Consider the following 24,732-nt stretch of genomic DNA (forward strand, 5'->3'; position numbering starts at 1 on the left):
CAGCTTTGAATGGAACACAGCGAGCACGACGGTTTTTGGAGAAGAATCTACCAAGAATATTCCTCGGACGTTTGTGGGTGCAGGGTGGCCTACTCTTCCGTACGTTTTGGCAAATGGTCACTCCATCACCGTCAAGAATGTCGACTTTAGAGTATTGACTCTTGGTATAATATCGCACGGTAACCGGTACTAGTACAGTAAGTCATCATTTTCAGGTTTTCACCCGTCAAAGTTTTTATCAAGTGTGTGCGATGTAGCGTAGGGAAGAGTTGCATTATCAAATACTGTATATTCCCCAGTAACTAAACAATCAAATCAAAGCTAAATTGTTCAGATGGTATTTTCATAGTTTACTGTAAAAAACATTATCTCAACATTCAATCGTGATCTAACTATTCAAAGAACTTAATCATACCAATATATCAAAGATTGTAGGAAACATTCATGTATATGGCTTTATTATTTATTGTCATTTTCAAATAATAAAAATAATTAAGCTACATTTCCAAAGTCCAAACAGAAGGAGTGGAGCCCAATGGTAAGTTGGTGGAAGCTTCTTACAGAAGGAAATTAAAGCTCAACGCATCAAAATCTGAAACAGAGTTTAGTCAGAGAGAGAGAGAGAGAGGAACCTCAAAACAGAGGAAACATTGTATGCATGATACTAAGAAAATGGAGCCTGCTGTTGTGTTTATCTAATTTAACTTCTTATTCGTTTGCAGTCGTTGTCTTTTACTTATTTTATTGTCATCAGAGCTACAGACAAGCACTTCCTTTTATGCCTGCCTAAGTTAAAAAAAAAAAAATTAAGCCATTCACCGTTCATCGTTTCCTCCTTCTTCATCTTCCCAAAACCACGTCGTTTTTAGCTTATCATTCAAAGATGTGAGCAGAAATGATTGTTGTATTGGTTGTTGGTGAGTTTAGTTGAGAAATTTTTCTTTGTTTGATTATTTTATTGATCGGAGCATGGCTGTGGTGAGTCCGGTGCCTGTAATAGCGCAAGGTGTGAATTCGATGAGGTTTCACGACGTCAGAGCTCCGGGAATCATGTCGGGTCGAAGAGAAATCACGGAGGAACCGGTGGCGCGTGTAATTGAGGAGAAAATCTACGTGGCGGTTGGCAAAGATGTGGAAAGAAACAAATCAGTTCTATTCTGGGCTTTGCAAAATTCCGGAGGAAAACGAATTTGCATACTCCATGTTCACGAGAAAGCTAAGATGATTCCACTTACAGACAGTAAGTTTCATTGCAATTGTCTTTCTTTATTAATATTTTGATTAATACTCAGAAGGAAAAACAAAGGGAGGGGTCAAATACTCAAAACTAAGGATAGAGTTGCCTAAATTCGATTGAATTTTGGAGACCTTGATTGATGGAAATTATTGGATGGATAAAATGGATAATTTTCGATGGTCAATTGTATTCTGAGCAATCTTTTCTCTGGCTTGATTTTGTATTTCCCAATTGAGAAACCGTTTTATTTGTTTTTGTTTTGCAGTGGGTACAAAATTTCCAGCTAGTAAACTCAAAGAACAGGAAGTCAAGGCATACTGGGAGATTGAAAGACAAGAAATGCAGAAGAACCTGGACAAATACCTTCTGCTTTGTCTCCAAAGCGGGGTATTAGTTTCTTCTTGGACCTTAGTTTATACGGTTGTTACTCAATTTCAATTCATATCAGTGGAGTTTGTAATTCTGAGAAGAAAAGAGCAACTTTTATCAACATTAATAAATATTGATTATGACAGTTATTTGTGGTAATTTAGCTCAAGTTTTCAACTACTACAAGAGCTACCCCGATCAGTGCATGGTTTGAATCACATATTTCATTTTCAAATACTAAATCGACTCATTTGCAGCATATCTGATGTGTTTTAGATTCTATCTTGGACTGTAGGTGCAAGCAGAGAAGCTATACATTGAAATGGACTCCATTGAGAAGGGAATTTTGAAAATGATATCGGAGAATGGGATTCGGATGCTTGTAATGGGAGGAGCAGCAGACAAACATTATTCAAAGTACAAACCACATAAGTAATCGTCCATACCACCTTGGGCTCAACTAGATCTATTGTGGATCTATGAGGGAACTAGCATGTCTTGCCTCTTGATAATGCACCGATATGGTGTTGCTTACCTCATTTCTTTTATATTGCAGGAAAGCGGTGGATCTCAAGTCCAAGAAAGCCATCGCTGTGCGTGAACATGCTCCTGCCTCTTGCCACACAATATGGTTTCTCTGCAAGGGGCTTCTCATCTACACAAGGTATAATTGATTGTAACGAGAATCTAACTTTAAACTGAAGCAGCTTATAGGCTTTTCAGAATGCCTGTACCAGATGCTCAGTTGTTGACTTATTAGAGAGATACTGAGATAGTACACTTGTCTACAAAGATTATGAATTTGACCTATTACTGGTTGCAATGATTATGGTTACTAATATAAATGAAATATTGAAACAGGACAATAAGTTTAGATGTAACTGATACAGAGAATGCATCATCATCATCACTGCCAGCAAGTTCAAACTTTGAAAATCACTTCAGGTCACGGTCTGTTATACTGCTACAAACTAGTCAAGTAAAACCCTCTACTTGTACACCAGATTCACTGCATAGAGTGAGATCTGAAAATTTTTATGGGCGTGCGGGAAGTGTATTTGGTTCTACTTTCCCTGGTGGTAATGGAGGGCTATCAACTCCACAGAGAAGATCTGATGCAGAAGGGAGTTCTGATGAATCGGATGGTTTATCCAGAAGAAGTCCTCGGAGTTCAGTTCTGTCATCATCCTCTTCCAGCGGAATGGCTGATGCAGCTTTGGTCCCATATATGGGACCTGAGTTGAATGAAAGTGGATTAGAATCTATTGCAATGTCTCAGGCTAAAGAGAATTTTAATATGTCATCCTTTCCCAGTGTTCTGGTATGTACAAAACTTTCATTTATTCTCTGAGAATGTTTAAGCTTCACTTTCTTCCTTATCTTAAACTGACCAACCAAATTAGTGCAGTGCCAATTCTTTTGTATCTAGACAATCTAAAAAGTTCACAAATGATTGATTGATTCTTGTAGAATGGAGCTATAGATAATACTCTTTACGATCAACTTCAAAAAGTAATGGCAGAGGCAGCAGACTCAAGAAGAGAAGCATTTGAAGAGGCAGCCAGGCGTGCAAAAGCTGAGAAAGGTGCTCTTGAAGCTATACGCAGGGTAAATTTTCAGCTTTGGTTCATTTAAATCAAACGCACACCCACAGTTCTTTAATAAATTTTCTAGTATTGTAGGCAGTCAGAAATTAATACTTGATGTTTTTACTCTGGGAAAAGCAAATCTTGCATGTATTTCACTTATTGTGCTCAATTGTCCCGTCATATGACAATAAATAGGAATTTGGTTGACCTTTTAATTGCAGAATGCGCACAACATTCTCTAACTAATTCAATCTGTCGTTGCTGGAGAAATTTAGATCTAAAAAGAATCATATCCTCATATCTGTAAGATGAGCATTTGAATGATCTTTAAACTAAATGGTGGTATCTTTTTTTACTCTAAAATGTAATGTTAACATATTATCAAGTTTTTTCAAAGAACCAATCATGGCTGCTAATTTCAGGTCCAAGCATCGGAATTCTTGTATGCACAGGAGTTAAAACAAAGGAAAGAATTTGAGGAAGCATTCACAAAAGAAAAGGAGCAACTTGACAAGATGAAGAACCAGCGAGATGAGGTTATGGTAGAACTTCAAGAGGCCTTGGATCAGAAATCATCACTGGAGAAACAGATTGTGGAATCTGAAAAGGTGGTTAAGGAGCTCGAAGAGAAGATAATCTCAGCCGTTGAACTTTTGCAGAATTACAAGAAAGAAAGAGAGGAGTTGCAGATGGAGCGAGACAATGCACTCAAAGAGGCTGAAGAGTTGCGGAGAAGTCGAGCTGAGACCTCAGGTGCACATATGCCTCAGTTTTTCACTGAGTTCTCTTTCTCCGAGATTCAGGAAGCAACTCACAACTTTGACCCATCCCTTAAGGTTGGGGAAGGGGGATATGGGAGCATTTATAAGGGTCTCCTGCGCCATGCCACTGTGGCCATCAAAAGGTTGCATTCTCATAGCTTGCAAGGCCCATCAGAATTTCAACAGGAGGTATAATCCCCTTAACGTTTGTTTATTTATTTATTGTTTGGATTGGCTTCATGTTACATTTTGTTGAACCTGTTATTAGTGTTGTCTGTGTTGTACAACAGAGCCTAGGGTATAACTAGCAGAAATCAAAAGATTTAACGTGAAGTACTGTTATTTGGCTGTATTTGCAGCACACTTATTTGTACAGATCTCAAAGTTCATTGTCCATTGTCTTGGAACTGTATTTGCATCTTAGCGATGTTTTTTGTTTACTCCCTCTGGCAATTTCACATGCTCATGAATAAGCTTAAATTTGCCTCTTTGTTAACAGTAGTATCATGGTGTGCATATAAAATAATTGCTTTATTCCCTTGTTCTTTGAGTAAGAGTTGAACTGAAAAAAATGGAGACTGCTACATAAGGAAAAACTCTTGGATTTGCTGACTGTGAGAACAAAAAACCTACACTTTCATTATTTTGTACTTTGATAGTGTTAACAATTTTGCATTAGGGTAATGAAAGGATATTTTATGTCTTGGAAGTGGCATAAAACTGCACACTTAGAAGAGAAAAACTGTATTCCGTTAAAGTTTAGTTAACACAGATGACATCTGTTTGTTCTGTGCTAGGTGGATGTTTTGAGTAAGATGAGGCATCCAAATCTGGTCACGCTAATTGGAGCCTGTCCTGAAGCTTGGACTCTTATTTATGAATATCTTCCTAATGGAAGTCTTGAAGACCGACTTAACTGCAGGGACAATTCGCCCCCTTTATCATGGCAGACACGAATCCGTATAGCTACTGAGTTGTGTTCTGTTCTTATATTCCTTCAGTCTAGCAAACCTCATGGCATAGTGCATGGAGATTTGAAACCTGCAAATATTCTCCTTGATGCCAACTTTGTTACTAAATTGAGTGACTTTGGAATCTGTCGTCTGGTGAACAATGATACAACTGTATGCTGCAGAACTGACCCCAAGGGTACTTTTGTATACATGGATCCAGAGTTTCTCGCAACAGGCGAACTTACTCCAAAGGCCGATGTTTACTCATTTGGAGTCATATTATTACGGCTGTTGACAGGAAAACAGGCCTTGGGTATAACAAAGGAAGTGCAGTATGCGTTAGATAATGGAAATTTGAAAAACCTCTTGGATCCTTTGGCTGGAGATTGGCCATTTGTGCAAGCTGAGCAATTGGCTAACCTAGCTTTGAGGTGCTGTGAGATGAACCGAAAGAGTCGCCCAGACCTTTCAACAGATGTGTGGAGGGTGCTTGAGCCAATGAGGGCTTCTTGTGGAGGCTCATCCTCATTACAGCTGGGTTCTGAAGAGCATTGCCTACCTCCTTGCTATTTTATCTGCCCCATTTTTCAGGTAAGCTAATCCTGTTCCTATCTTTCATATACATCTTGGAGTGGCACATCTGCAATGACCAAGTTCTCCCTCCCTCATCCCCCATAGAAATGGTCGAAAAGAATGATAAAAAAAAAACTGTTTTCATCCCTCGGGAAATAATTCACAACTGTCGCAAACTCTTCATTTCTAATGCATACTGGTATTCTTACACGTACTTTCTCTCTACTGTTGTGATTTGCTTCATGAACACTCCTCTTCAAAGTCCAGTCTCAGAAAGGGAGAAAAGAAAAGACATATAATATAAAATCGTATTATAATACTCTCAAAAACAATCATTTTTCCAGTTAACTTTCTTTGTGTTTTCTACCAATAATGTTGTGACTGTGGGTTATAAGGGTTACAAACTAGCTACAAAATTTTGATTTCCTATAAAAAGTTAACATTGTTCATCAATTAAATTTCATTTCTCTATTTGCTTAAACATTTCAGGAAGTAATGCAAGATCCTCATGTAGCAGCCGATGGTTTCACCTATGAAGCAGAGGCTTTGAGAGGTTGGCTTGATAGTGGTCATGATACCTCACCCATGACTAACGATAAGCTAGCACACCGCAATCTTGTCCCTAACCTTGCTCTACGCTCTGCCATTCAGGAGTGGCTGCAACAACACTAAAATACAGTACTATCATTTTCCCTTTTTGATTCAACATATTGTTTATTGTTTATAGTTGCATCGTAGGTAGCCAAAAGGTAAGAAAAACCAGCAAATTGTCTTGTACATAAATTTGTAACCCTTTTTATAGGTACTTGTCCTTCGGGATTTCAGACCTTGCAGTCACACTATAACATCATCCATTGTATTCGTATAGAGGAGATTGGTTGTATGTTAGTGAAATAAAAGCATCCAATATTAAATGTTGCGCCTTTGTGGCCAGATGGTTTTGTGAGACTGAACGCCTGGTCTCCCGCAAATTTTCTATACATGGTTGCCTGAGTTAAAATTGGGTTTTGCCTTACTGGATGTCTATGACCCTTGCTAGATTCCAGCAAATAGTAAACTCTTTTTCTCTGTGAGTTTCTTATTAGATGTGTTATAATCGTTAGGTTTTCAAAATTGAAGGAAGATCCACGTCTTTGAACTCTACGAAAGCTTTTCGCCGTCATGACATCATTGAACTCTAGGTATAGAACTTTGGAAGCAAGCAGGTAGAGGGCTGGGCATTTTCCAGTTCCATTTTGGGGCCTCATCTGACATTTTACTGCATTCTGGATCCAACAATATTTAAAATGTCCCAAGGGAGACCCAACTCAAAAAGCGAAGAATCCAGAATGGGAATAGTGGCAATCTGGAAAGGGATTTGGATATATCCCAAACAGTTGTTGCAACTTTTGCTTTTTCATTAAAGGCACTGAGAAAAGTAAAACAATCATCGTACGATCTGAACCGATTCATGTCGTCTTTTTTTGTTTTAATTTGTCCAGGAGGCTGCCAAGTCTTACAGAAACCCGAGCACACCTTTGACGTGTGCAACAAATTAACTGCAGTAATTAATGACGACTTAGAATTTACTGCTACTATTAGGTGATGACAGATTGGCAGAACACTAGGGAACATCCGAATGATGTGCTCAACGTTTCTTTTGAAAAGCCGAACGATATACCTGATATAATCAAATAAAACTACAACTTGTTACTATTTTAGTGATATTTAAATGTTTCTGTGCCTGGTTTCATGCATCAGCCACCTAAAATTTACTATTTAGTATTCACTGAAATAAGCACTCCCAGGGACGGTGAAAGGAAACCAACGTGTGATGCAAGATTTTTACAGAAAGGGTCGACGGAATGAGTAGGAAATTAGCGTGTGGAACCCAGCAGTGACCAATGAAAACCCAAAAAGCAGAAGGAAAAGTTGTTTGAGTCAAAAAGCAGATAAACAAGAAGAAAGGGTTCGACCTATTTTCCTGTGATATAGAAATTGCGTGCTATCACAGCCCCTTATTTTTACACTTCAGTCCTAAGCTAAGGCAAAGAATCTTGTCTTTTCCAACATGCACAGTGCATTGACCTTTGATTTGATTGACTTGTAGCTTGCCCGGAAAGTTTCTTCCCACACAGGAAATTTAAACTCAACTTCAGCTCTGGCTTCTAACTGAAAAACAAGTGATCAGTTTAGTGGCAAGAAGTAGAGAGACCATTGAACATAACTAATGGATCAGATGACTGGTGCTACTGAAACCATATATGTTGCAGTAGGAAAAGCTGTTGAAGAAAGCAAGCACACTTTGTTATGGGCATTACAGAGACTTCGTCCCACAAAAGTTTGTATTCTTCATGTTCATCAGCCCGGCAATATGATCACCAACAGTATGTTCAGTCGTTGTAGTCACAGTTTTGTTTAGTTATATCATGTTCTTTGGAATTCTTTGCTATGTCAATAGCTGATTTCTTCTTCCTGTTTTGTTCCTTGGTACTATTTAGATGGTGTGAGTTTTCTAACAAGTAGGCTTCCACAACATGAAGTTGGGAAGAAGATGTTAGATAGGGTCATGAATGATTACCTTCTCATTTGTGGCCAGAAAAAGGTACTATTGCTTCTTGAGAGGAATTTTTGTCAAAATTGCAGAAAACTACCTTGCTTTCCCTGTAGACACTACTTTTTTTTTTCAGTGTTTTCAAGATTTTTTTTTTTCAAAAGCAGTTCTTGGTAAAGGGTCAACTGATTCTTTTACAAATCGTGCTCTTAACCTTAGTTATGTGTGCCTTCATTATTTCTTCACGCAGGTCCAAGCAGAAAAGCGACACATCGAACTTGATGATGTTGCAAAGGGGATTGTGGAGCTGATTCATGAGCACAATATCAAACAACTTGTCATGGGAGCAGCAGCTGACAAGCACTTTTCAGTGTACAAATAACTTGTTCACTAGTTCTCAATTTACTCTGGCAGTCATGATAATAATTGTTCCTACTATTTAATTCTTTTGTCCCAGAGCTGTTTTTCTTGTGCAACTATGTTAATGATTCGATATGTCCTGAGTCCATGAGATCAAGCAATGGCATACTTTCTTCGGAGAAGAGGATAGAAGCAAATGTTGAACTGTTGGAAACTGCTGAAAAAATCTCAGCAATTGATGTAGAAATAATCGTTTTTCTTTTTGTCTTTTTATTGAAGGAAGCAAAAGTGAACTCTTTTTTTTTTTTTTGTCTTGAAAAAACAATAACAAGCTTGATCCCCTGTTCTCAATTTCTCAAGTAGTAGGTAACTTTTGTTACGCATATAACTATTATTGTTATGTTTGAACTAGACCTGTTACTGGGTTTTGCTGGCTAAACTCTATAGATGGCCAAGCTTTCTCACCTGCCTGCCATAACATTGCAGGGGAATGACTGATCTCAAGTCTGAAAAAGCCCAATATGTGGATCGACATGCGCCTCCTTCCTGTCAAATTTGGTTTATTTGTGGGGGGCAACTCGCCCGTGGAAGGTATGCTCGCTAATAGTGTAATTGATCTGTTTCCAAGTTTATTATGCGTCCTGCACTTATGTAAGGACTTCTTACTGTAGGTCAATCGTTGAAACTGGACAATCAAACCTGAGTAGTCCTTCGTCAAGTTCCAGTTGTTTGACATGCCCTAGCAAAGTGGCTACCAATTCAGAACTGATTGTTTCTGAGACATCAGAGGAGAGTCCAGACTGGCTTGAGTTTCATGTACTACTCCACTTTGGGGAAGATCTTTGTTATTCACCTATGCCTGATTATACAGGGAAATTTAAAACTTACCTTATATATACATAAAGCATGTGAGAAATGAGAGGTTTCCAATTTTCCATTTTGTCAAATTCTTTATGTTTCTGAATGAAGTCAGTGAAATCCAGTCTTTGTAAATCTTAACCTTTGCTAATGTCTTAGATGGTTTATGAATTTTCACAGGATTTAAGTAGGAATGGTCCACTCTTTGATCAACTTGAACAAGCCCTATTGGATGCTGAAAATTCAAATCGAGAAGCATTTGAAGAGTTGGACAAGCGTGTGAAAGCTGAAAAGAATGCTCTCAATGCTGTGATGCGCCAAGTAATGTACCCCTTTCTTATTTCCTCTTCTCTCCTTTTCTGTAGATAAAATTTGCTTTTGGACTAAGAAAAGAAAACGAGTTACCCTCAAATTTATAGTTACATTAATTTTTGTAGATAAAATTTAGCACAAAAAAGGAAAAGGTTGTGCCTAGCTCTTATGTTACTGATCATAGAAGGAAACACGGTATCTGCTAATTTAAGTCAGGCTTGGCTCAAAATTACAAATATCTGGGTATTTTGCACCCCAAAGATGCAGTGTTTTCGTGCTATCTTTCTTTAATCCAGCCTGCTTTCTTCAATCCCATTGCCATAAGAAAGCATTTATCAGAACTTTCTAATCACAGCCATTATCAACTTATAGGCTAGTGAATTGAAAAGCTCATATACTGGAGAGTTAAGACGCTGGAGGGAAACTGAAGCAGCACTTATAAAACAGAAAGAGGAACTTGAACAGATCAAGCAGCAGAGAGATCAAGCGCGCAAAATTGCCAGAGCTCAAAAGTTATTATTGGAGAGTCGAGGTTCCAACTCAGGTGACATTAAGGCATTGGAAGCTAAGGTATCCTCAGCTATGGAGCAGTTACAAATTTGCCAGAGAGAACGAGATGAGTTGCAGACAAAGCTTGAAAATACTTGCAAGCAAACTGGGGAGCATTCAACGAAACAAGAAGAGACTTCAAGTGTGCATATGCAGCAATTCTTCTCGGAGTTCACTGTCACTGAAATTCATGATGCAACAGAGGACTTTGACCCTTCCTATAAGATTGCAGAAGGAGCATATGGGAGAATTTATAAATGTATTCTCCGTCACACTGAAGTGGCTGTCAAGGTGCTCCACCAAAATTGTTTACAGGGCCCCTCAGAATTTCAAAAGGAGGTAAGCTAGTGTCACTAGAATTATCCTTTTAAGCTATTAATTTGTGAACATACTGTGATTATTTTGTGGCTTTAATTTTATAATTGAGAGACAAATATAACTTCTCAATGTGGCTTAATTTGGAGTAGTTAGGATTTTACGCCTTTGATTGAAATTTCATGAGTACAAAATACTGTGAGTCTAATTTTCAGTTCTATGAAGTCTGAAGCTTCTAACTTGCTGAATATATATACTTATTCTTTGCTCATTTACATATTAAAGCACTATTGCTTTTTTGATTCAAAGAAATCAGATATTTATCATAAAGAGAAAATGAAATAAATGTTTCATCTGCTGTATTTCAGGTTGATATTTTGAGTAAGCTGAGGCATCCAAACCTGGTTACACTCATTGGAGTCTGCCCTGAAATTTGGGCTCTGATATATGAGTATCTCCCTAATGGAAGCCTTGAAGATCGTCTGAGCCAAATGACTGATACTCCCCCATTGTCATGGCAAACTCGAATACATATAGCTACTGAGATATGTTTTGCACTCATCTTCCTACATTCCAGTAAGCCTCAAAGGTTAGTGCATGGCAACTTAAAGCCAAGAAATATACTCCTTGACACCAACTTTGGCTGCAAACTTAGCGACTTTGGAGTCTGCCATGCGCTCTCTTCTATCGAAAATTCAAGCAATATGACTGTTCCAAGCAGCAGATTTCCTTACCTGGATCCTCAGTTTCTTACAACAAGATCATTGACTCCTAGTTCTGACATATACTCATTTGGCATTATATTGCTACAGTTAATGACTAGGAGATCACCCTTGCATATAGCAGAGAACGTGCAGAATGCACTAAATGGAGGATATCTTAATGATTTATTGGATCCTTCGGCTGGAGGCTGGTCATATTTGCAAGCTGAGCAGTTGACTCGCTTGGCTTTGAGATGCTGTGATAATAACCGAAGTCGTCGACCAGACCTTGCTTCAGAAGTTTTCAGGGTGCTTGAGCAGATGAGAGATTCTATTGGACCCTTATCAACATTCCATGCTGGGTCTGAAGATCATCATAAGCCTCCACATTATTTCATTTGCCCCATTACTCAGGTTAGCCTCCATCCTTACCAATGGCTTATTTATCAGGACTGAAGTCTTTTAATTCTGTCACTATTTCCACAATCACGTATTCAAGTTAATACCACCATCAGTTAACTCTCGCAATTCAAAGCCTTCACATATCCCTTGTCAAATGCTAGATTCTTGATGCATATTGGGTTTTTTATAGGTCTATTAACCTAATACATACTTTTCGTATCAATTTTTATGCATTGTGGAGATTGAGAAAACTAAAAGCAAATAACAGAACTGAAATTGTTGTAACAGTGACAACCACAGGAGGCTTAGCAAACTCAACTTACCTAGAGGGTGTTATGATTTTTTTGAATGTAGCTGTAACTCTTCTTGACTCTGATGGAAGAACCAGTTTGGGTTGTATTTGAATCCAATAGAACATATCGAATTGGTTTGCTCCTGTTTGCAGGAAATCATGGCAAATCCACATGTGGCAGCCGATGGATACACGTATGAATTACTGGCATTGCGGGAATGGCTGGGTAGGGGCCACAATACCTCCCCTGTGATAAACATCAAGCTTCCTCATCGCAATCTGGTCCCGAACCATGCACTTCGTTCTGCAATCTTGGAGTGGCAGCAGCAGCAGCATTAACATTGTATTTTAATTTAGTTTGCTCATGACAGGCAACCCCAGACCTTGAGCTAAATCATGTTATGTCTTTTCACGTTGCTCCTTGTTCTAAGAACATATTGGACTAGTTTCCTAGCATTCCACATGTTGTATGTTTCTCTTTTACGTGTGGTTGCTTGTTTAAAACAGGATATATGCATATTTACGTGTAATGCATTGTACATATATGATATTTACCTCCACGATCTGCCAACTCTGCTTCTACTTATCATGACTTGCTTATCTGATTTACTACTTTTGAGCAGGGAAACTTACGATTTTGTCGAATTCGTTTCCATGTATCTGTACCATTGGGTGACATTCAGTTGCATGTCTAGGGGGTTAATTTTCCTCTCTACTTCCTGCCGTCCAGCTAGAGTTTCAATGTGAACGAACAACAAAAGAGACAAGAATTACAATGGATGAAAATGGACGAGAAAAGATTTTCACTTTTACAGTTTGTACTTTCTGTTGTGAGCCCGTGAGTTCAAAACAATCATTGTATTCTCCGATCCGAGTCAAGCTCTTGTCACGTCATTTATTTTGTCCATGACCGGAGCCCAAGTCTTAAAGAAGCTGGGGGACAAACTTTGGCGTCCATCTTATCGGATTTTGTCCTACCATTTTTTGTTATTTTTATGACAACCCTGATCCTTACCGGTTACTTCCTCAACATAAACCAGGACATAGACAAATGTTTACCTACTTGGTTTTGCTAGCTTTAAGGCTTTTATCGCCCCTGCAAACATATACAGTGAAAGGAACCATAAAAAAGTTACAATGAAAAAAGGGCGTTTCTCTCCTAACTTTGTTGTCATATATAAAAGTAATTTCACTTTGAAAGAGATGTACGCGTTAAGGCAGAAAGAAGGTAAAAGGAACCACGGATGAGAAAAAGAGGAATGGGTGTTGGTTCGCGGAACCCAGCTCCAGCAGTGACCAATGAAACTAAAAAGGTAGGAAAAGAATGCTTTTGGATCCTAAAGCAGCCAAAAAATTTTGGGCTTTTGATTGTTTTGAGAATACAAATATTTTCCTGTTGATATATTATATATACTAATTCTGATATTAGTGATTAATTCCGTGCCATGACAAGTCTCTTACATCACCAGGCCTTAACGTAGGGAATCTTCCTTTTTTTTTTTTTTTCTGTATGTATAGTCATTGACGCCGGATTGACTTGGAACTTGCCTTGAAGGTTTCTTGGTTTATATCAGATAAAGACTGAGAAGGAAATAGTTGCCTTGACAACTTTAAAACAGGTGGATTCTGGGAGTTAGCAAAGTGGTGAGGAGAGAGATCATCAAACAACTCCTGGAAAACATGGCTAGTGATGATACCATTTATGTTGCAGTAGGAGAATTTGACGAAAGTGAGCTCACTTTGTTTTGGACGTTACATAATCTTAGTCCTCTAAAAGTTTGCATTCTTCATGTTCATCAGCCATCCATGATGATCTCCTCCAGTAAGTTAACTCCATGCAATAGTTACATGTTGGGCTGTTGATTTCTACTTAGAGATTCTTTGCTATATGTAATCTGATTTGTTTTTTCTTTCGTTCCCCCTACCCCTAAGGAGTTGGTGGGAATTTAGCTGCAATGCTTTTTCACCACCAACAACTCAGGGGTCTAGAAAACGTTGGGAACGACATGATGCACCGGATCATGGATGAGTGCGTTCTTTTTTGTAGTCAAGCAGGGGTACTATTTCTTCTTCAGTCTTCTTTTTGTACAGTTGCACTTTTAATGGCCACTGAACCCAGCAGAAGAATCTCTTTTGCTTAATGGAAAGTTATTTCTGGATTTATAGGGTTTTGTAGTGTCGAGTATGGAAACGGTATGCAATTGTATAATGAAACATCGGTGATTGTGAATTGAAAGAACCCCAGGCATGTCTCTTGACACATCTCTAAGGGTTTGGCGGTGGAATTTACATTAGTTTTTCAACCATGGGGAACTGACACCAAATACAAATCCAATTTTATTCCTTAGAGAACTGTTTTGGGTGGAGAAAGTTCAAAAAACTGCCCAGTCGATGCCTATAAACAACAGTTTTCAAGAATTTTTTATTCTGAAGCAGTTATTCTCATGACTAGGTCCAACTCTTTTTATAACAAAACAGGTATATTGCCATTCATTGTCTTGGTGTAGGTCAGAGCAGAAAAACTATATATTCAAAGGGATGATGTTGCAAAGGGGATTGTGGAACTTATTCATCGGCACAATATCAAGAAGCTAGTCATGGGAGCAGCAGCTGCCGAGCACTTTTCAGAGTACCACTAACTCGTTCAGTTTCCTTAACATTCATGATCTTATGTATTTCCTGCACTCATCTGCTGAACTTGCTCTTAACACTGTAGGGGAATGTGGCTTATCTCTGAGAAAGCACAATATGTAAACGATAATGCACCACTTTCCTGTCAAATTTGGTTCATTTGCAGGGAGCAACTTGTCCACAAAAGGTATGCTCAATGATTGCCAAAATCCTGATTCTAATTTCTGTCTTATCCGTTGGAACTTTTGAGATGCATATTTCAAGCTAATGGGTGAAAAATTCTCTCTCAGACTCTCATCAATTTATCAAAAATGAGACTGCACATTCCTACTGCTTCATTATATTGACTTTAAGGTCTTTACTGCAGGTTTGGGCAATCATCACATGCACTAAGCCCATCAGGTTCCAGTTATTTGACAAGCTCTAGTGAAGCTGCTGGTATATCAGACGCGGCTGTGTTTGAGGAAAGAGAGGAGAATGAATGTGAGCTTGATCCATTTGAACTGCTTCGCTCTGGAGAGGATCAGGATCCTCTATCAATGCCCAATGTACAGGAACATAGTAGTACAATCTCCATTCATCTGCTATAAAAGCTCCATGTTGAGAATGCCCACAATTCAAATTTCTGTTGTCATATGCTGATCATCACCACGTTCATTTTGCCCATCCCTTTAGCTCGATTTTGAACTGAATCCTGAAAAATCAAGCACTTTCCGATTTAAGCCATTATTGCTAATGTCCCTCCTGGTTCATGGCTTTTGGCAGGAAGGAAGCAGCAATGATCAACTCTTTGATCAACTTGAACAGGCACTGCAGGAAGCTGAAACATCAAACCGAAAAGCATATGAAGAGTCCAACAGGCGTGTCAAGGCCGAAATGGATGCTGTCCGGGCTATGCGCCAAGTAATGTCTTTTGAAATTCTGCCCTTGTTTCCTCTCTTTTGTGAAGATGGTTTTGCTTTTTGGCATTGAGAACAAATGATCACCATTGAATTTATACTTCCACTGAAGATTGTGCTTTTAAGTCATAAAGATTAACACGTTTACTGACAGTTCCCTGCCCTTTATTTATAGGCAAAAGCATTTGAAAGGTTGTACAATGAATGCAAGAGAGAAACTGAGGCAGCCCTTGCAAAACAGAAGGAGGAGCTTGAAAAGATGATGAGGCAGAGAGATGAAGAGCATTTAATTGCCGTGGGACAAAAGTCGATATTCGATAGCCAAGTTGCCAACTCAGATTACAGGATAAAACAATTGGAAGATAAGTTGTCATCAGCTGTGGAGCAGTTACAAATTTCACAGAAAGAACGAGATGAGTTGCAAGTAGAGCTTGAAAATACTCGCAAAGTAACTGAAGAGCTTTTGAGAAAACAAGTAGAAGAGGCCTCAAGCACACATATGCAGCAAATCTACCCAGACCAGTTGTCTGCCTCAGAGATCCACGATGCAACTCTGGATCAGTTACAAATTTGCCAGAAAGAAAAAGATGAGTTGCAGGTTGAGCTTGAAAATACTCGTAAGATAACTGACGAGCTTTTAAGAAAACAAGCCGACGATACCTCAGGCACACATATGCAGCAACCCTTTACAGAGTTTTCTCTCTCAGAGATTCAGGAAGCGACTGAGGACTTTGACCCATCCTTTAAGATTACAGAAGGAACTCGGGGGAGCGTTTACTATAGATGTGTCCTTCGTCACACGGATGTGGCCATAAAGGTGCTTGGCCAAAACAGCTTACAAGACCCCTCTGAATTTCAGCAGGAGGTAAGAAAACTCGCTGCATATATTGAGTTTCTACCAGATTATTGTTCTAAAGTTTACATTCCTTGGGCATTTTCAATTTTGTCTATGTCTTCTTCTAATTAGATTTCATATGAAGCAACAAATTTTAGATTCAAAGAAGTTGCATATATATACAAATAGAGCGAAATAAAACTTGTTCTCCTGTATTTCAGGTTGATGAGTTGAGTAAAACGAGGCATCCAAATCTAGTAACTCTCATTGGAGCCTGCCCTGAAATTTGGGCTATAATCTATGAATATCTTCCTAATGGAAGCCTTGAAGATCGTTTGAACTGCAGGAATGGCACCCCTCCGCTGTCATCGCAAACTCGGATAAATATAGCTACTGAGATTTGCTCTAGTCTCATGTTTTTACATTCCAGTAAACCTCAGAGCGTAGTGCATGGCAACTTAAAACCTGGGAATATTCTTCTTGATGCCAACTTTGGCTGCAAACTTAGCGACTTCGGAGCCTGCCGTGCACTCTCTCTTCTGGAAAACTCAAGCAACGCGCAGCCTTACCTAGATCCTGATTTTCGTAGTACTGGAAGATTATCTCACAGTTTAGACTTGTACCCGTTTGGCATTATACTGTTACAGTTATTGAGTGGGAGATCAACTCAGGGTATAGCTGAGACTGCGCAAAATGCACTACAAAATCTGAATTCCTTCTTGGATTCTTCAGCTGGAAACTGGCCATACCAAGTTGCACAGTTGACCCGCTTGGCTATTAGATGCTGTGACATTAGTCTAAGCCGTCGACCTGATCTTGCTTCAGATGTTTTGAGAGTGCTTGAAACGATGAGAGTTTCTTCTGGAGCCACGTTCTCATTCATTTCCGAGTCTGATGAAGATAATCGTGAGCCTCCATCTTATTTCATTTGTCCCATTTTACAGGTTAGCTGCATTCCATTTCATTGTCCCATTTTACTGTTAACACAATAACCAATTTGGATTATATTTGCAAACATAGTATTCAAAAATTCATTTGATAATTGCCTGGCAGGAAGTTATGAATGATCCGCATGTGGCAGCCGATGGTTATACTTATGAGGCAACGGCATTGCAGGGATGGCTGGCTGACCATGATACCTCCCCTATGACAAACCTCAGGCTTTCACATCGGACTCTTGTCCCTAACCATGCTCTGCGTTCTGTGATTAGGGAGTGGCAGCAACATCATTGAAAACTTGAAACTGCATTTTTGTTCCAGGAACATGTTTCACTACGTCTCCCTCATAAGGTTCCATTGTATATATCTTGCTCTTCCATCCTTGGGTTTTTCATGCTCTTCCTTATACTACAATGTACAATGTTATACTGTTGTATATACTTTGTCGAGAGTTGGAAACGCTATCATAATGAACAAAATATAGACGTTGCCCAATTGCAAAGTACCTCAAAGATGATTGGCATAATACAACCGTTTTTGTTATGATTTGGAGCTTTCAGATTTATCCTACCTGCTTAGTTTTAATTGGTTTTATTCATCCTGGCTTATCCGTTTATTTCACTGGAGTTGTCATTGAGATTTGGTAGAACCAAATCTAAGCTAAAATTTAATAATTGATAATGATGTTCGCAGAACCAAAAAGGAAATGAACAAATTTGTTTGGCTTCAGGAGACTCCATACATATGCTCAAAAGACAAACATAGAATTTACTTGAATGAAATATATTCTCGGATGCCACTTGTACAAAAAGATCACTCATAAGTCTGGAACCATGGCCTTTACTTTGGGATCATCTGATCATAGTTTTACAGAATCAACAGTAAAGCTTCTATGAAATTAGTTGAAGTGGCTTTAAAGTGCTCTGTTACTGGTCAATTTCTAAACGGATTGCAATAACTATAATGCAAATATTACATGCTCCTCTACAACCTAAAAGGGTAAAAAGCTTTTTCAACAGGTTCTGTACTAAAAGCCAAAACAGGTATGCAACCGAGGTACTTATTTTTCATTGTTTATTACCATTATTACTTTTCTTGTAAGGGCTGAAGTTGGACATGCGGACAAGGCCTTTCTGGTTCACCTCTTGTCCAGAGAATTTTGAGATCTCCCCTCTTCTTTCCCAATGTGATAAAGGTCCCTGCAGCCCACACAACAGATTGGTAAGAAACATACAGCGGAGATAATGTTTCATCTGGGGCTTCTGAGCATGGCAATGTATGTTACAGAGACTGCACTATTCTTAATCTCATTTCCACTTACCAAGTGTGAATGGAACGATGTAAAGCAAAGCTGGTTGGCCATGTCCATCCATCATGTTCAAAGCCACATACGTGACCAGAAGACCTGTAGAATGAATTTATAGAATAGAGCATTAATGAGCCAATGGTCTTTATATTGCAAGACAGAAGGAAAAGGAAACTGCAAAAAAAAAAAAAATTCCGGTCACATTAAATAAAGCCCCCAGCAAATCTGGGAAATATCATTTTCAAGCCCTTTTGGATTATGGAATTATAAACTTTAAAGCTAGATAAGCTCTGCGTCAGGCTCAAACAATTTTTCTTTTTCCTTAGCACTGAGATCTTGAGCCTTGTTAATCAGAGGTTAAGCTAACTTGGAACAAAGTAAAATTCATGCTCGGCTTGGTCCATAATACCCCCACATATCAACAGGATGGCTCTGCAGATTTAGAATTTCTCATACCTACGCCATAAGCAGTCATTGCCCATACAAAATACCCAGCTCGGAGATTTTTCTTCACCAGCCAATCATATCTGCAAAAAATCACAGGTACAGTCAGACCAAACATCAGAAACCAATCTCATTGTTTGGAACAAATCTAAGTAAATGAACATTTGAACGAAGATAGAGTACTACGAAAACAAACAGAAGCGATTATTTCCAGTTTAAACTATGCTGCACATTGAATTTGGTCCAACCAATCTTTAGCTCAATCAATAGCACATCCTTAACCCACAGCAACACAAATCATGGACTTGTTGATGCAAATCTTGTAAATATGGTCTATTCACAAAGTACAATCAGCATGTTTGGATGTTATGGTTATAAAATCTTAAAACTATACAAAAGCATAAAGAATCAGCAAAGACATCAAAGAGCAAAATTTAATGTTGAGATTCTATGGAAAGCTGGTAGGCATGCAATTCAAACCTTAGAGAGAATGCCACAAGCAGTCCAGGTAAGATTATGTCTCCAAATCCAATAACACTGTAGCCACCCCAAGGATCAAACATGCGTGGAATTTTTAGTAGCATTGGTATGCCATCCTCTCCACTCTTATCACCACGAGCTACCTATATAGAAGAAAAATAATAATATATCGTCATTCTCTCAATTGTCCAACAGGTCTACAAAAAGAATATCAGCCATTATTAGAATTCTATGGTGGGAAAAAATGTTGATAATTGCTTACCACTATCATCACGCTCTCATGAAACCACCATTTGGAAACAAACACCCAAAAGATATCATATAAGAAAGCACAACCCAGAAGAACCGTTCCAACCTGATTCAATAAAAATTCACCAATAAAAACATCAAAAAGTTATTCAATATTTCAATTATTCTCATATGTATGCTAGACACATGCATATTTTATCCTCTGTGTACAGAAACACAGAGAAGATAAGACCCATATAATAGCAAAACATGCATGCATCTCCAAGCAGCAGGCCGAAAAAGCCAAATGAATCAAAATACTCACCTTGAGATTTGGTATGCGAACAACCTGAAGAACTGTGATTATAAGTGCAATACCCTGATTGAGCAAGCAAAAGAGGAGGTTTATATACCATCATTTTACAATAATAAGAGTGTAAATCAAACTAAGTTTCCAAGCATATTATTTTCAATGAGAAGAGATATCATTACAAGCAAATAGACACATGAGTGAGAAAAGCATGCCTTCCACGCAATACAACACGATCACCTCAAGAAATTGATTAACTAAGAAAGATACCATAACAACATATCAAGGGAAGATACTAGAAATGTTGTCTTACAAGAATATCTTGACCTATCCAGGCAAAGGAGATACGGCGATACACTGCCCAAACAACAGCAAATGCTATGCAGAAGGGACAAACAGCCAGTGTCAGCTGCGAAACAGCTCCAAAGAAGGGTACTTTGATAAATGATTCTGCAAAGCGTTGAAACCACCTGAAACTATATATATTTAGCTGTCAGTGTCATATTATTTGTAACCTGTTCATTAGAACTAGGAACGAAAAAGCATGTATTCTATGAATAGTGTAATTTTTATAACACTCTGATAAAGATTTTGTTTGGAAAAGTGTTGCTGATTTCCTTTTCCACATATTTCTGCGAGAGACTTTGGTCTTAGTGATGTTCAATTACAGTCACAGGGAAGGAGAACAATCAAGAATATGCCCATGTAAACACAAAAGCAACGGGGAAGGAATATGCATACCATGATAACAAAGCCACTAAACACGTTTGCAGGCCCTGGAAGCATAAAGGGATATCAAGGATCAGCATTCATCTCAAGAAAGTCTTCCCCTACCCCCCAACCCTCTACCCTTTCCATCAGGCCTTATTACTAGAGAATATCAGAAAAATGTAATGTGAATTCAACTGGGGCTCCTGATTAAGTAATTTTTACATCCAGGCATATTTATTCAACAGATGTTTTCAAATTGAGGTTCAGAAAAACATTGGGCACAGACACTGATTAGTCACTCTTGTCAAAGTTGCAAGTTTTTTATCATTTCCAGCACTAAGTTAGATTGCATGATTATTGTCTTCAACATTAAAAAATTACATTAAGCAACATGAGAAACTTTTTAGTAGGCGACACACTATGTTCTTTTTGATAAGATTTAAGCTGAAAGGATTGTGAGCCTTGCATCTCACGCATTCAAGATCTTCAACACATTGTCAAAAATCTTAACCTCCGCAAAAACATAAAGGAATAGAAATCAGAGTGTAAACCAATAAGGAACAAGGTATCCCTGATTGCAGCTTCTGAAACTATTTAATATCACAGTGGACAGATTCAAGATCTTTATCGTGTTGAATAAACTTTTCTTTTCTAAAGATGTGCACATATGTGTTAAACAGTCCATAAAAGCACTGAGACAAGGATGATGGTGCTTGCCATGCAGAAGATATGCATGTGCAACAACATTGTGGCTTCCATCAAATGGCTTCATAAATCATAACTATTAGTCACACTTGGGGACATTGTAGATAATGTAAAATAGAGTCAAAAGATGACTCTTCAGCCCAATAAGCTTCGCTTAAAATGTTTGGTAAGTTTCCAAAGAAGCACAGACCAAAAACAGGGAGAAGAGAAGCAAATAAATATAAGGAAAGAAAGACTAGCATCATTAGTAAAATCCAAAACCTGCCCATGAAAGTATTGATTTGAAGTGGCTCACTAATAACTAGTGAACTACCGATAAAAAGATGGAGGAAATAAACCACACTGTACTAAGCATACAAGTATATGAAGACACACGCACCTCTACTCCACCGATGCAAAACAGAACCACCAGAACCTCAACAAACCAGAATGACATAAGTTTGTAAAGCATGACCAAGAAACATGAAGCAATCACAACAAAGAGAATTGCTGATGTTGTATTTATGTCAACAAAACCGCTGGAACCTACACCTCCGGCTTGTAGAAATTCTTCTGATGCATCCTGTGCAAACAAATTCAATCAGCATATCGTTGTGGTGAATGATTAAATTATACTGAAAAAACTTTTGCCACATATGTACTAGAACAGAATTTAAAACAGAATGCATAAAATTTGCTCGTAAAAAGATAAAAATTGACCTTTAGTAGCTTGTCTTGCTCAATAGCAACTTCTCTAGCAGTCCATGCAGACCAATAAGAAGCACACAAAATGGTACCAACAGCCATTAGCCACAAAAACACTTCTGCAACATCAACTGCCGGGCGCTTTGGAGAGTAAAGCGCAACAGAGACTAAATAAAGATGAAAAGTGCAGAAAAATTAAAATCCATTCTGAAATAATGGCAGATGAGGAATTACCAAGCATAAAAAGATCAGAAAAGTATTTTTTGAGTCAACTATGACATTGATATAAAAGAAATGTGAAAGAAAGAAAGCCATACCCATAGTGTTGTTATATATATATTTTTCCAAATTTGAACCAGCATCTTGAGGGAGCATGACAGCTGGTATTTGTATATCTACATCCGCATCAGATTCACAAACCATCTTGAACAGTTCTGTAGATTAAGATTAACTGATTCAGTATTTAGAAAGCAAAAACAAGATTCCGGCTCTTCACAACTGCTCATAATAATTGTAATTAGCCATTATAATAAATTCTATCATCTTTAATGTAAAATTTCCTATACTATTATGGGTAAATTGATTAAGGATCTGATAAGACCACAACCATAGCCCAAGTAACCTTCAAGGATTAAAAATGATGATATCACAGCAGCTATCTAGAGAACTTGGACAGATAAAATGCAACAATATATAAAGACATGTCAGAAAGAACAGAACGAGTAACTTTATGAGTAATTTTTTTATCACAGTTGTAGTGGAAGTAAAGATCTATCCATCAAGATGCTGTGAATACATCTAAGAAGGCAGATAGTACAAGAATAAGTATTGGGTATGGAGCCCATCTTTTCCACACCAGGCCATCAAGATGGACAAACTCTTAAGAGTTGCACAAAGAAGTGGTAAAAGAACATGAAATACCTGTTTGGTTGTTTATTATGAGGATGGCAGAAGCACCAGCTTCTTCAGCAAAATTTGCTTTCACTGTGAAACTACAGTTACCTCGATGTACAAGAATGACCTCCTCCCCTGTAAGCTACCAACAGACGAGATATTCAAGATTAATAAAGAGTGAAGGAACAAGAATAAGGGCAACTGGCATGCACGTGTCGGTGAGAATATATCTAGGAGTCAAATAGTATGAATACATTGTAAAAAGATCAAATTTGAAAACCTGATTCCTAGGCTTGCTGCAACAATCAGGAGGATCTGCAAGAGCAAGCCTTGTATGGCTTGCATGTTTTTCCTTGGACTCCAAAGTAGGTCCAAAACGAGCACCAACACCAACATACTCATTATCTTCTAAACCATTAATCCAGGTTGGGACTTTTACCTATAAAACAAATTCGCTCAAATCTAATATACAAACGCCATATTAATAATTTTAAAAAAGAAATACCAAAGAATATGACTACTCCAAGAAAAAACATTACAAATAAACAAGAACCATTTCTAAATCAACTTTCAAAGGGCAGCAAAGAAGTAAGAAATTCTATTATGATGTCCAAAATTTAAAAGCAAAAAGAAGATAACAGACTATGTTCATTAAAGTATTTAATTTCAACATTTTCATTGCTAGAGAAAGAAAGAAGAAATTTATCTTAATACAACTATTTACTTAAGAAATTTATCTTAATACAACTATTTACTTAACTTATATAAGCTGAATTCAAGTTTCAAATTCTTCGGAGATTAAAGACATTCTGATAAAAAGTTATCATCCAAATAAAATCCACTTCGGTCTACTTTAAATTTTGAGGGAAGATTAAAGCTTTCTGTGGCTGCCAGAAAATGTCTAAAACTGTCCCACTATACTGATACTAAAAGCCTAAAACAACTACTTAGCTTAATTTAACCAAGATTTTTCCTTTCCAATGCTTAGAAACAAACAATTCAATAAAGTTGATGAATTTTCTCTCCCAGCACTTAATAAACAAATAAGAAGAAAATAAAAATAAAAAGCTGATACCAAAAAACTTAGCTCATAGCAAATTGACTACTTCATTTCCCCTTGATCTAAAGCCAAAAAAAGGAACTCAAAAGAAACCACACCTTTACTTTCTCTTCCTTTGACAGGCAAATGAAAAATAAGGAACGAATAGCATGCTAATAAATTTAGGTCTTGTCTATCAAAGTTGCAAACCACAATAATAAACCTTAAAAAAACATGTCCCACCATTTTCTCAGCAATCAAACAGGAAGAACCAAAGACTTAGTCAAAACTTTATGTAAATAAATCCCAACAAAAACAATTAAACTACTTATCAAATTCAATAAAACATCATAACCCAACATCAAGTACAAAAGCAAAAAGCTAAATTCTTTCATCCTTCCTCCATTTCCTCAGCAACCAAACACACAGCAAGGAAGAGAAAACATTAACCATAAAAAAAAGAAGTAAAAGTTTAGGGCTTTTGTAGGAATACCAGAACAAAGTTGTTAGCACAACCAGGTCTCTTTGGAGCAACGTTGTCTTGATGAACTATGTCCCCAGCTGACCCCAACCCAGCACTCAGAACTACTATTAAAATTACTATAAATACACCCTTATTTATTTCCATACTTGGAAAGAATTACCATAAAAAAGAAACAACAGGGTTCTAGGGTTCTTTTCTTTTCTTTTCTTCAAAGAGAGAAATAAAGAAACCAAAAAACAAAATAGATAGAAGTGAAGAAGAAATGTGACGAAGATGGAAGCAGCCAGGAAAAGAAGAGGAAAATTTCACTTCTTTATTTCTCTTTACTCTTTTTTTTTT

General features: G+C 37.8%; 4 protein-coding genes across 8 annotated transcripts; 3 read left to right on the forward strand and 1 right to left on the reverse strand.

The window, feature by feature from the left end:
* Positions 1–570: 570 nt before the first annotated feature.
* Positions 571–6,436, forward strand: LOC110414423 (U-box domain-containing protein 33). 2 transcript variants are annotated; one of them, XM_021425605.2, is made up of 9 exons: positions 571–1,240; positions 1,503–1,624; positions 1,902–2,023; positions 2,163–2,270; positions 2,468–2,927; positions 3,077–3,214; positions 3,618–4,145; positions 4,754–5,500; positions 5,972–6,436. In XM_021425605.2, exons 1-9 carry the CDS (start codon positions 970–972, stop codon positions 6,152–6,154), a joined length of 2,679 nt encoding a protein of 892 aa, XP_021281280.1. In that variant the 5' UTR covers positions 571–969; the 3' UTR covers positions 6,155–6,436. The 2 variants fall into 2 exon arrangements, with proteins under 2 accessions (XP_021281280.1, XP_021281279.1); XM_021425604.2 differs by having other exon boundaries at positions 573–1,240; positions 1,902–2,038; positions 5,972–6,435.
* Positions 6,437–7,481: 1,045 nt separating this feature from the next.
* LOC110413275 (U-box domain-containing protein 33-like) lies at positions 7,482–12,367 on the forward strand. Its single transcript, XM_089783238.1, has 9 exons — positions 7,482–7,848; positions 7,963–8,066; positions 8,266–8,387; positions 8,862–8,966; positions 9,047–9,191; positions 9,414–9,554; positions 9,918–10,433; positions 10,778–11,524; positions 11,958–12,367. Exons 1-9 carry the CDS (start codon positions 7,692–7,694, stop codon positions 12,141–12,143), a joined length of 2,223 nt encoding a protein of 740 aa, XP_089639364.1. The 5' UTR covers positions 7,482–7,691; the 3' UTR covers positions 12,144–12,367.
* Positions 12,368–12,972: 605 nt separating this feature from the next.
* Positions 12,973–17,660, forward strand: LOC149527358 (U-box domain-containing protein 33-like). Of its 3 annotated transcripts, none has more exons than XM_089783235.1 (10): positions 12,973–13,117; positions 13,323–13,626; positions 13,737–13,861; positions 14,312–14,433; positions 14,521–14,622; positions 14,803–14,983; positions 15,201–15,338; positions 15,510–16,199; positions 16,391–17,113; positions 17,223–17,660. In XM_089783235.1, exons 2-10 carry the CDS (start codon positions 13,485–13,487, stop codon positions 17,400–17,402), a joined length of 2,403 nt encoding a protein of 800 aa, XP_089639361.1. In that variant the 5' UTR covers positions 12,973–13,117; positions 13,323–13,484; the 3' UTR covers positions 17,403–17,660. The 3 variants fall into 3 exon arrangements, with proteins under 3 accessions (XP_089639361.1, XP_089639362.1, XP_089639363.1); XM_089783236.1 differs by having other exon boundaries at positions 13,740–13,861; XM_089783237.1 differs by lacking the exons at positions 12,973–13,117; positions 13,737–13,861 and having other exon boundaries at positions 13,487–13,626.
* Positions 17,661–17,851: 191 nt separating this feature from the next.
* Positions 17,852–24,726, reverse strand: SPPL4 (SIGNAL PEPTIDE PEPTIDASE-LIKE 4). 2 transcript variants are annotated; one of them, XM_021425607.1, is made up of 14 exons: positions 24,403–24,726; positions 23,151–23,309; positions 22,898–23,012; positions 22,294–22,410; positions 21,992–22,143; positions 21,672–21,854; positions 20,618–20,652; positions 20,190–20,346; positions 19,892–19,945; positions 19,601–19,693; positions 19,339–19,481; positions 18,871–18,941; positions 18,430–18,513; positions 17,852–18,307 (listed from the first exon to the last, which is right to left on the reverse strand). In XM_021425607.1, exons 1-14 carry the CDS (start codon positions 24,535–24,537, stop codon positions 18,195–18,197), a joined length of 1,611 nt encoding a protein of 536 aa, XP_021281282.1. In that variant the 5' UTR covers positions 24,538–24,726; the 3' UTR covers positions 17,852–18,194. The 2 variants fall into 2 exon arrangements, with proteins under 2 accessions (XP_021281282.1, XP_021281281.1); XM_021425606.1 differs by having other exon boundaries at positions 20,190–20,352.
* Positions 24,727–24,732: the final 6 nt, after the last annotated feature.

Source organism: Theobroma umbraticum, unplaced genomic scaffold, assembly GCF_002168275.2.
Source record: "Theobroma umbraticum cultivar Fairchild unplaced genomic scaffold, ASM216827v3 scaffold_4.1, whole genome shotgun sequence".
Classification (NCBI taxonomy): Eukaryota; Viridiplantae; Streptophyta; class Magnoliopsida; order Malvales; family Malvaceae; genus Theobroma; species Theobroma umbraticum.

What these genes read in the sequence shown, in the direction of transcription:
- LOC149527358 (XM_089783235.1), top strand. Translation starts at nt 13,485, where the DNA reads ATGGCTAGTGATGATACCATTTATGTTGCAGTAGGAGAATTTGACGAA. An exon ending in GCTGCCGAGCACTTTTCAGA is followed by an intron (nt 14,434 to 14,520) that starts GTACCACTAACT and finishes TTAACACTGTAG; the next exon opens with GGGAATGTGGCTTATCTCTG. An exon ending in CCTCTGAATTTCAGCAGGAG is followed by an intron (nt 16,200 to 16,390) that starts GTAAGAAAACTC and finishes CCTGTATTTCAG; the next exon opens with GTTGATGAGTTGAGTAAAAC.
- LOC110413275 (XM_089783238.1), top strand. Translation starts at nt 7,692, where the DNA reads ATGGATCAGATGACTGGTGCTACTGAAACCATATATGTTGCAGTAGGA. An exon ending in GGGCAACTCGCCCGTGGAAG is followed by an intron (nt 8,967 to 9,046) that starts GTATGCTCGCTA and finishes TTCTTACTGTAG; the next exon opens with GTCAATCGTTGAAACTGGAC. An exon ending in CAGACTGGCTTGAGTTTCAT is followed by an intron (nt 9,192 to 9,413) that starts GTACTACTCCAC and finishes GAATTTTCACAG; the next exon opens with GATTTAAGTAGGAATGGTCC.
- LOC110414423 (XM_021425604.2), top strand. Translation starts at nt 970, where the DNA reads ATGGCTGTGGTGAGTCCGGTGCCTGTAATAGCGCAAGGTGTGAATTCG. An exon ending in TGCTTTGTCTCCAAAGCGGG is followed by an intron (nt 1,625 to 1,901) that starts GTATTAGTTTCT and finishes CTTGGACTGTAG; the next exon opens with GTGCAAGCAGAGAAGCTATA. An exon ending in CATCCTTTCCCAGTGTTCTG is followed by an intron (nt 2,928 to 3,076) that starts GTATGTACAAAA and finishes TGATTCTTGTAG; the next exon opens with AATGGAGCTATAGATAATAC.
- SPPL4 (XM_021425606.1), bottom strand. Translation starts at nt 24,537, where the DNA reads ATGGAAATAAATAAGGGTGTATTTATAGTAATTTTAATAGTAGTTCTG. An exon ending in GTGCTAACAACTTTGTTCTG is followed by an intron (nt 23,310 to 24,402) that starts GTATTCCTACAA and finishes TTTGTTTTATAG; the next exon opens with GTAAAAGTCCCAACCTGGAT. An exon ending in CTTGTGGCATTCTCTCTAAG is followed by an intron (nt 18,942 to 19,338) that starts GTTTGAATTGCA and finishes GATTTTTTGCAG; the next exon opens with ATATGATTGGCTGGTGAAGA.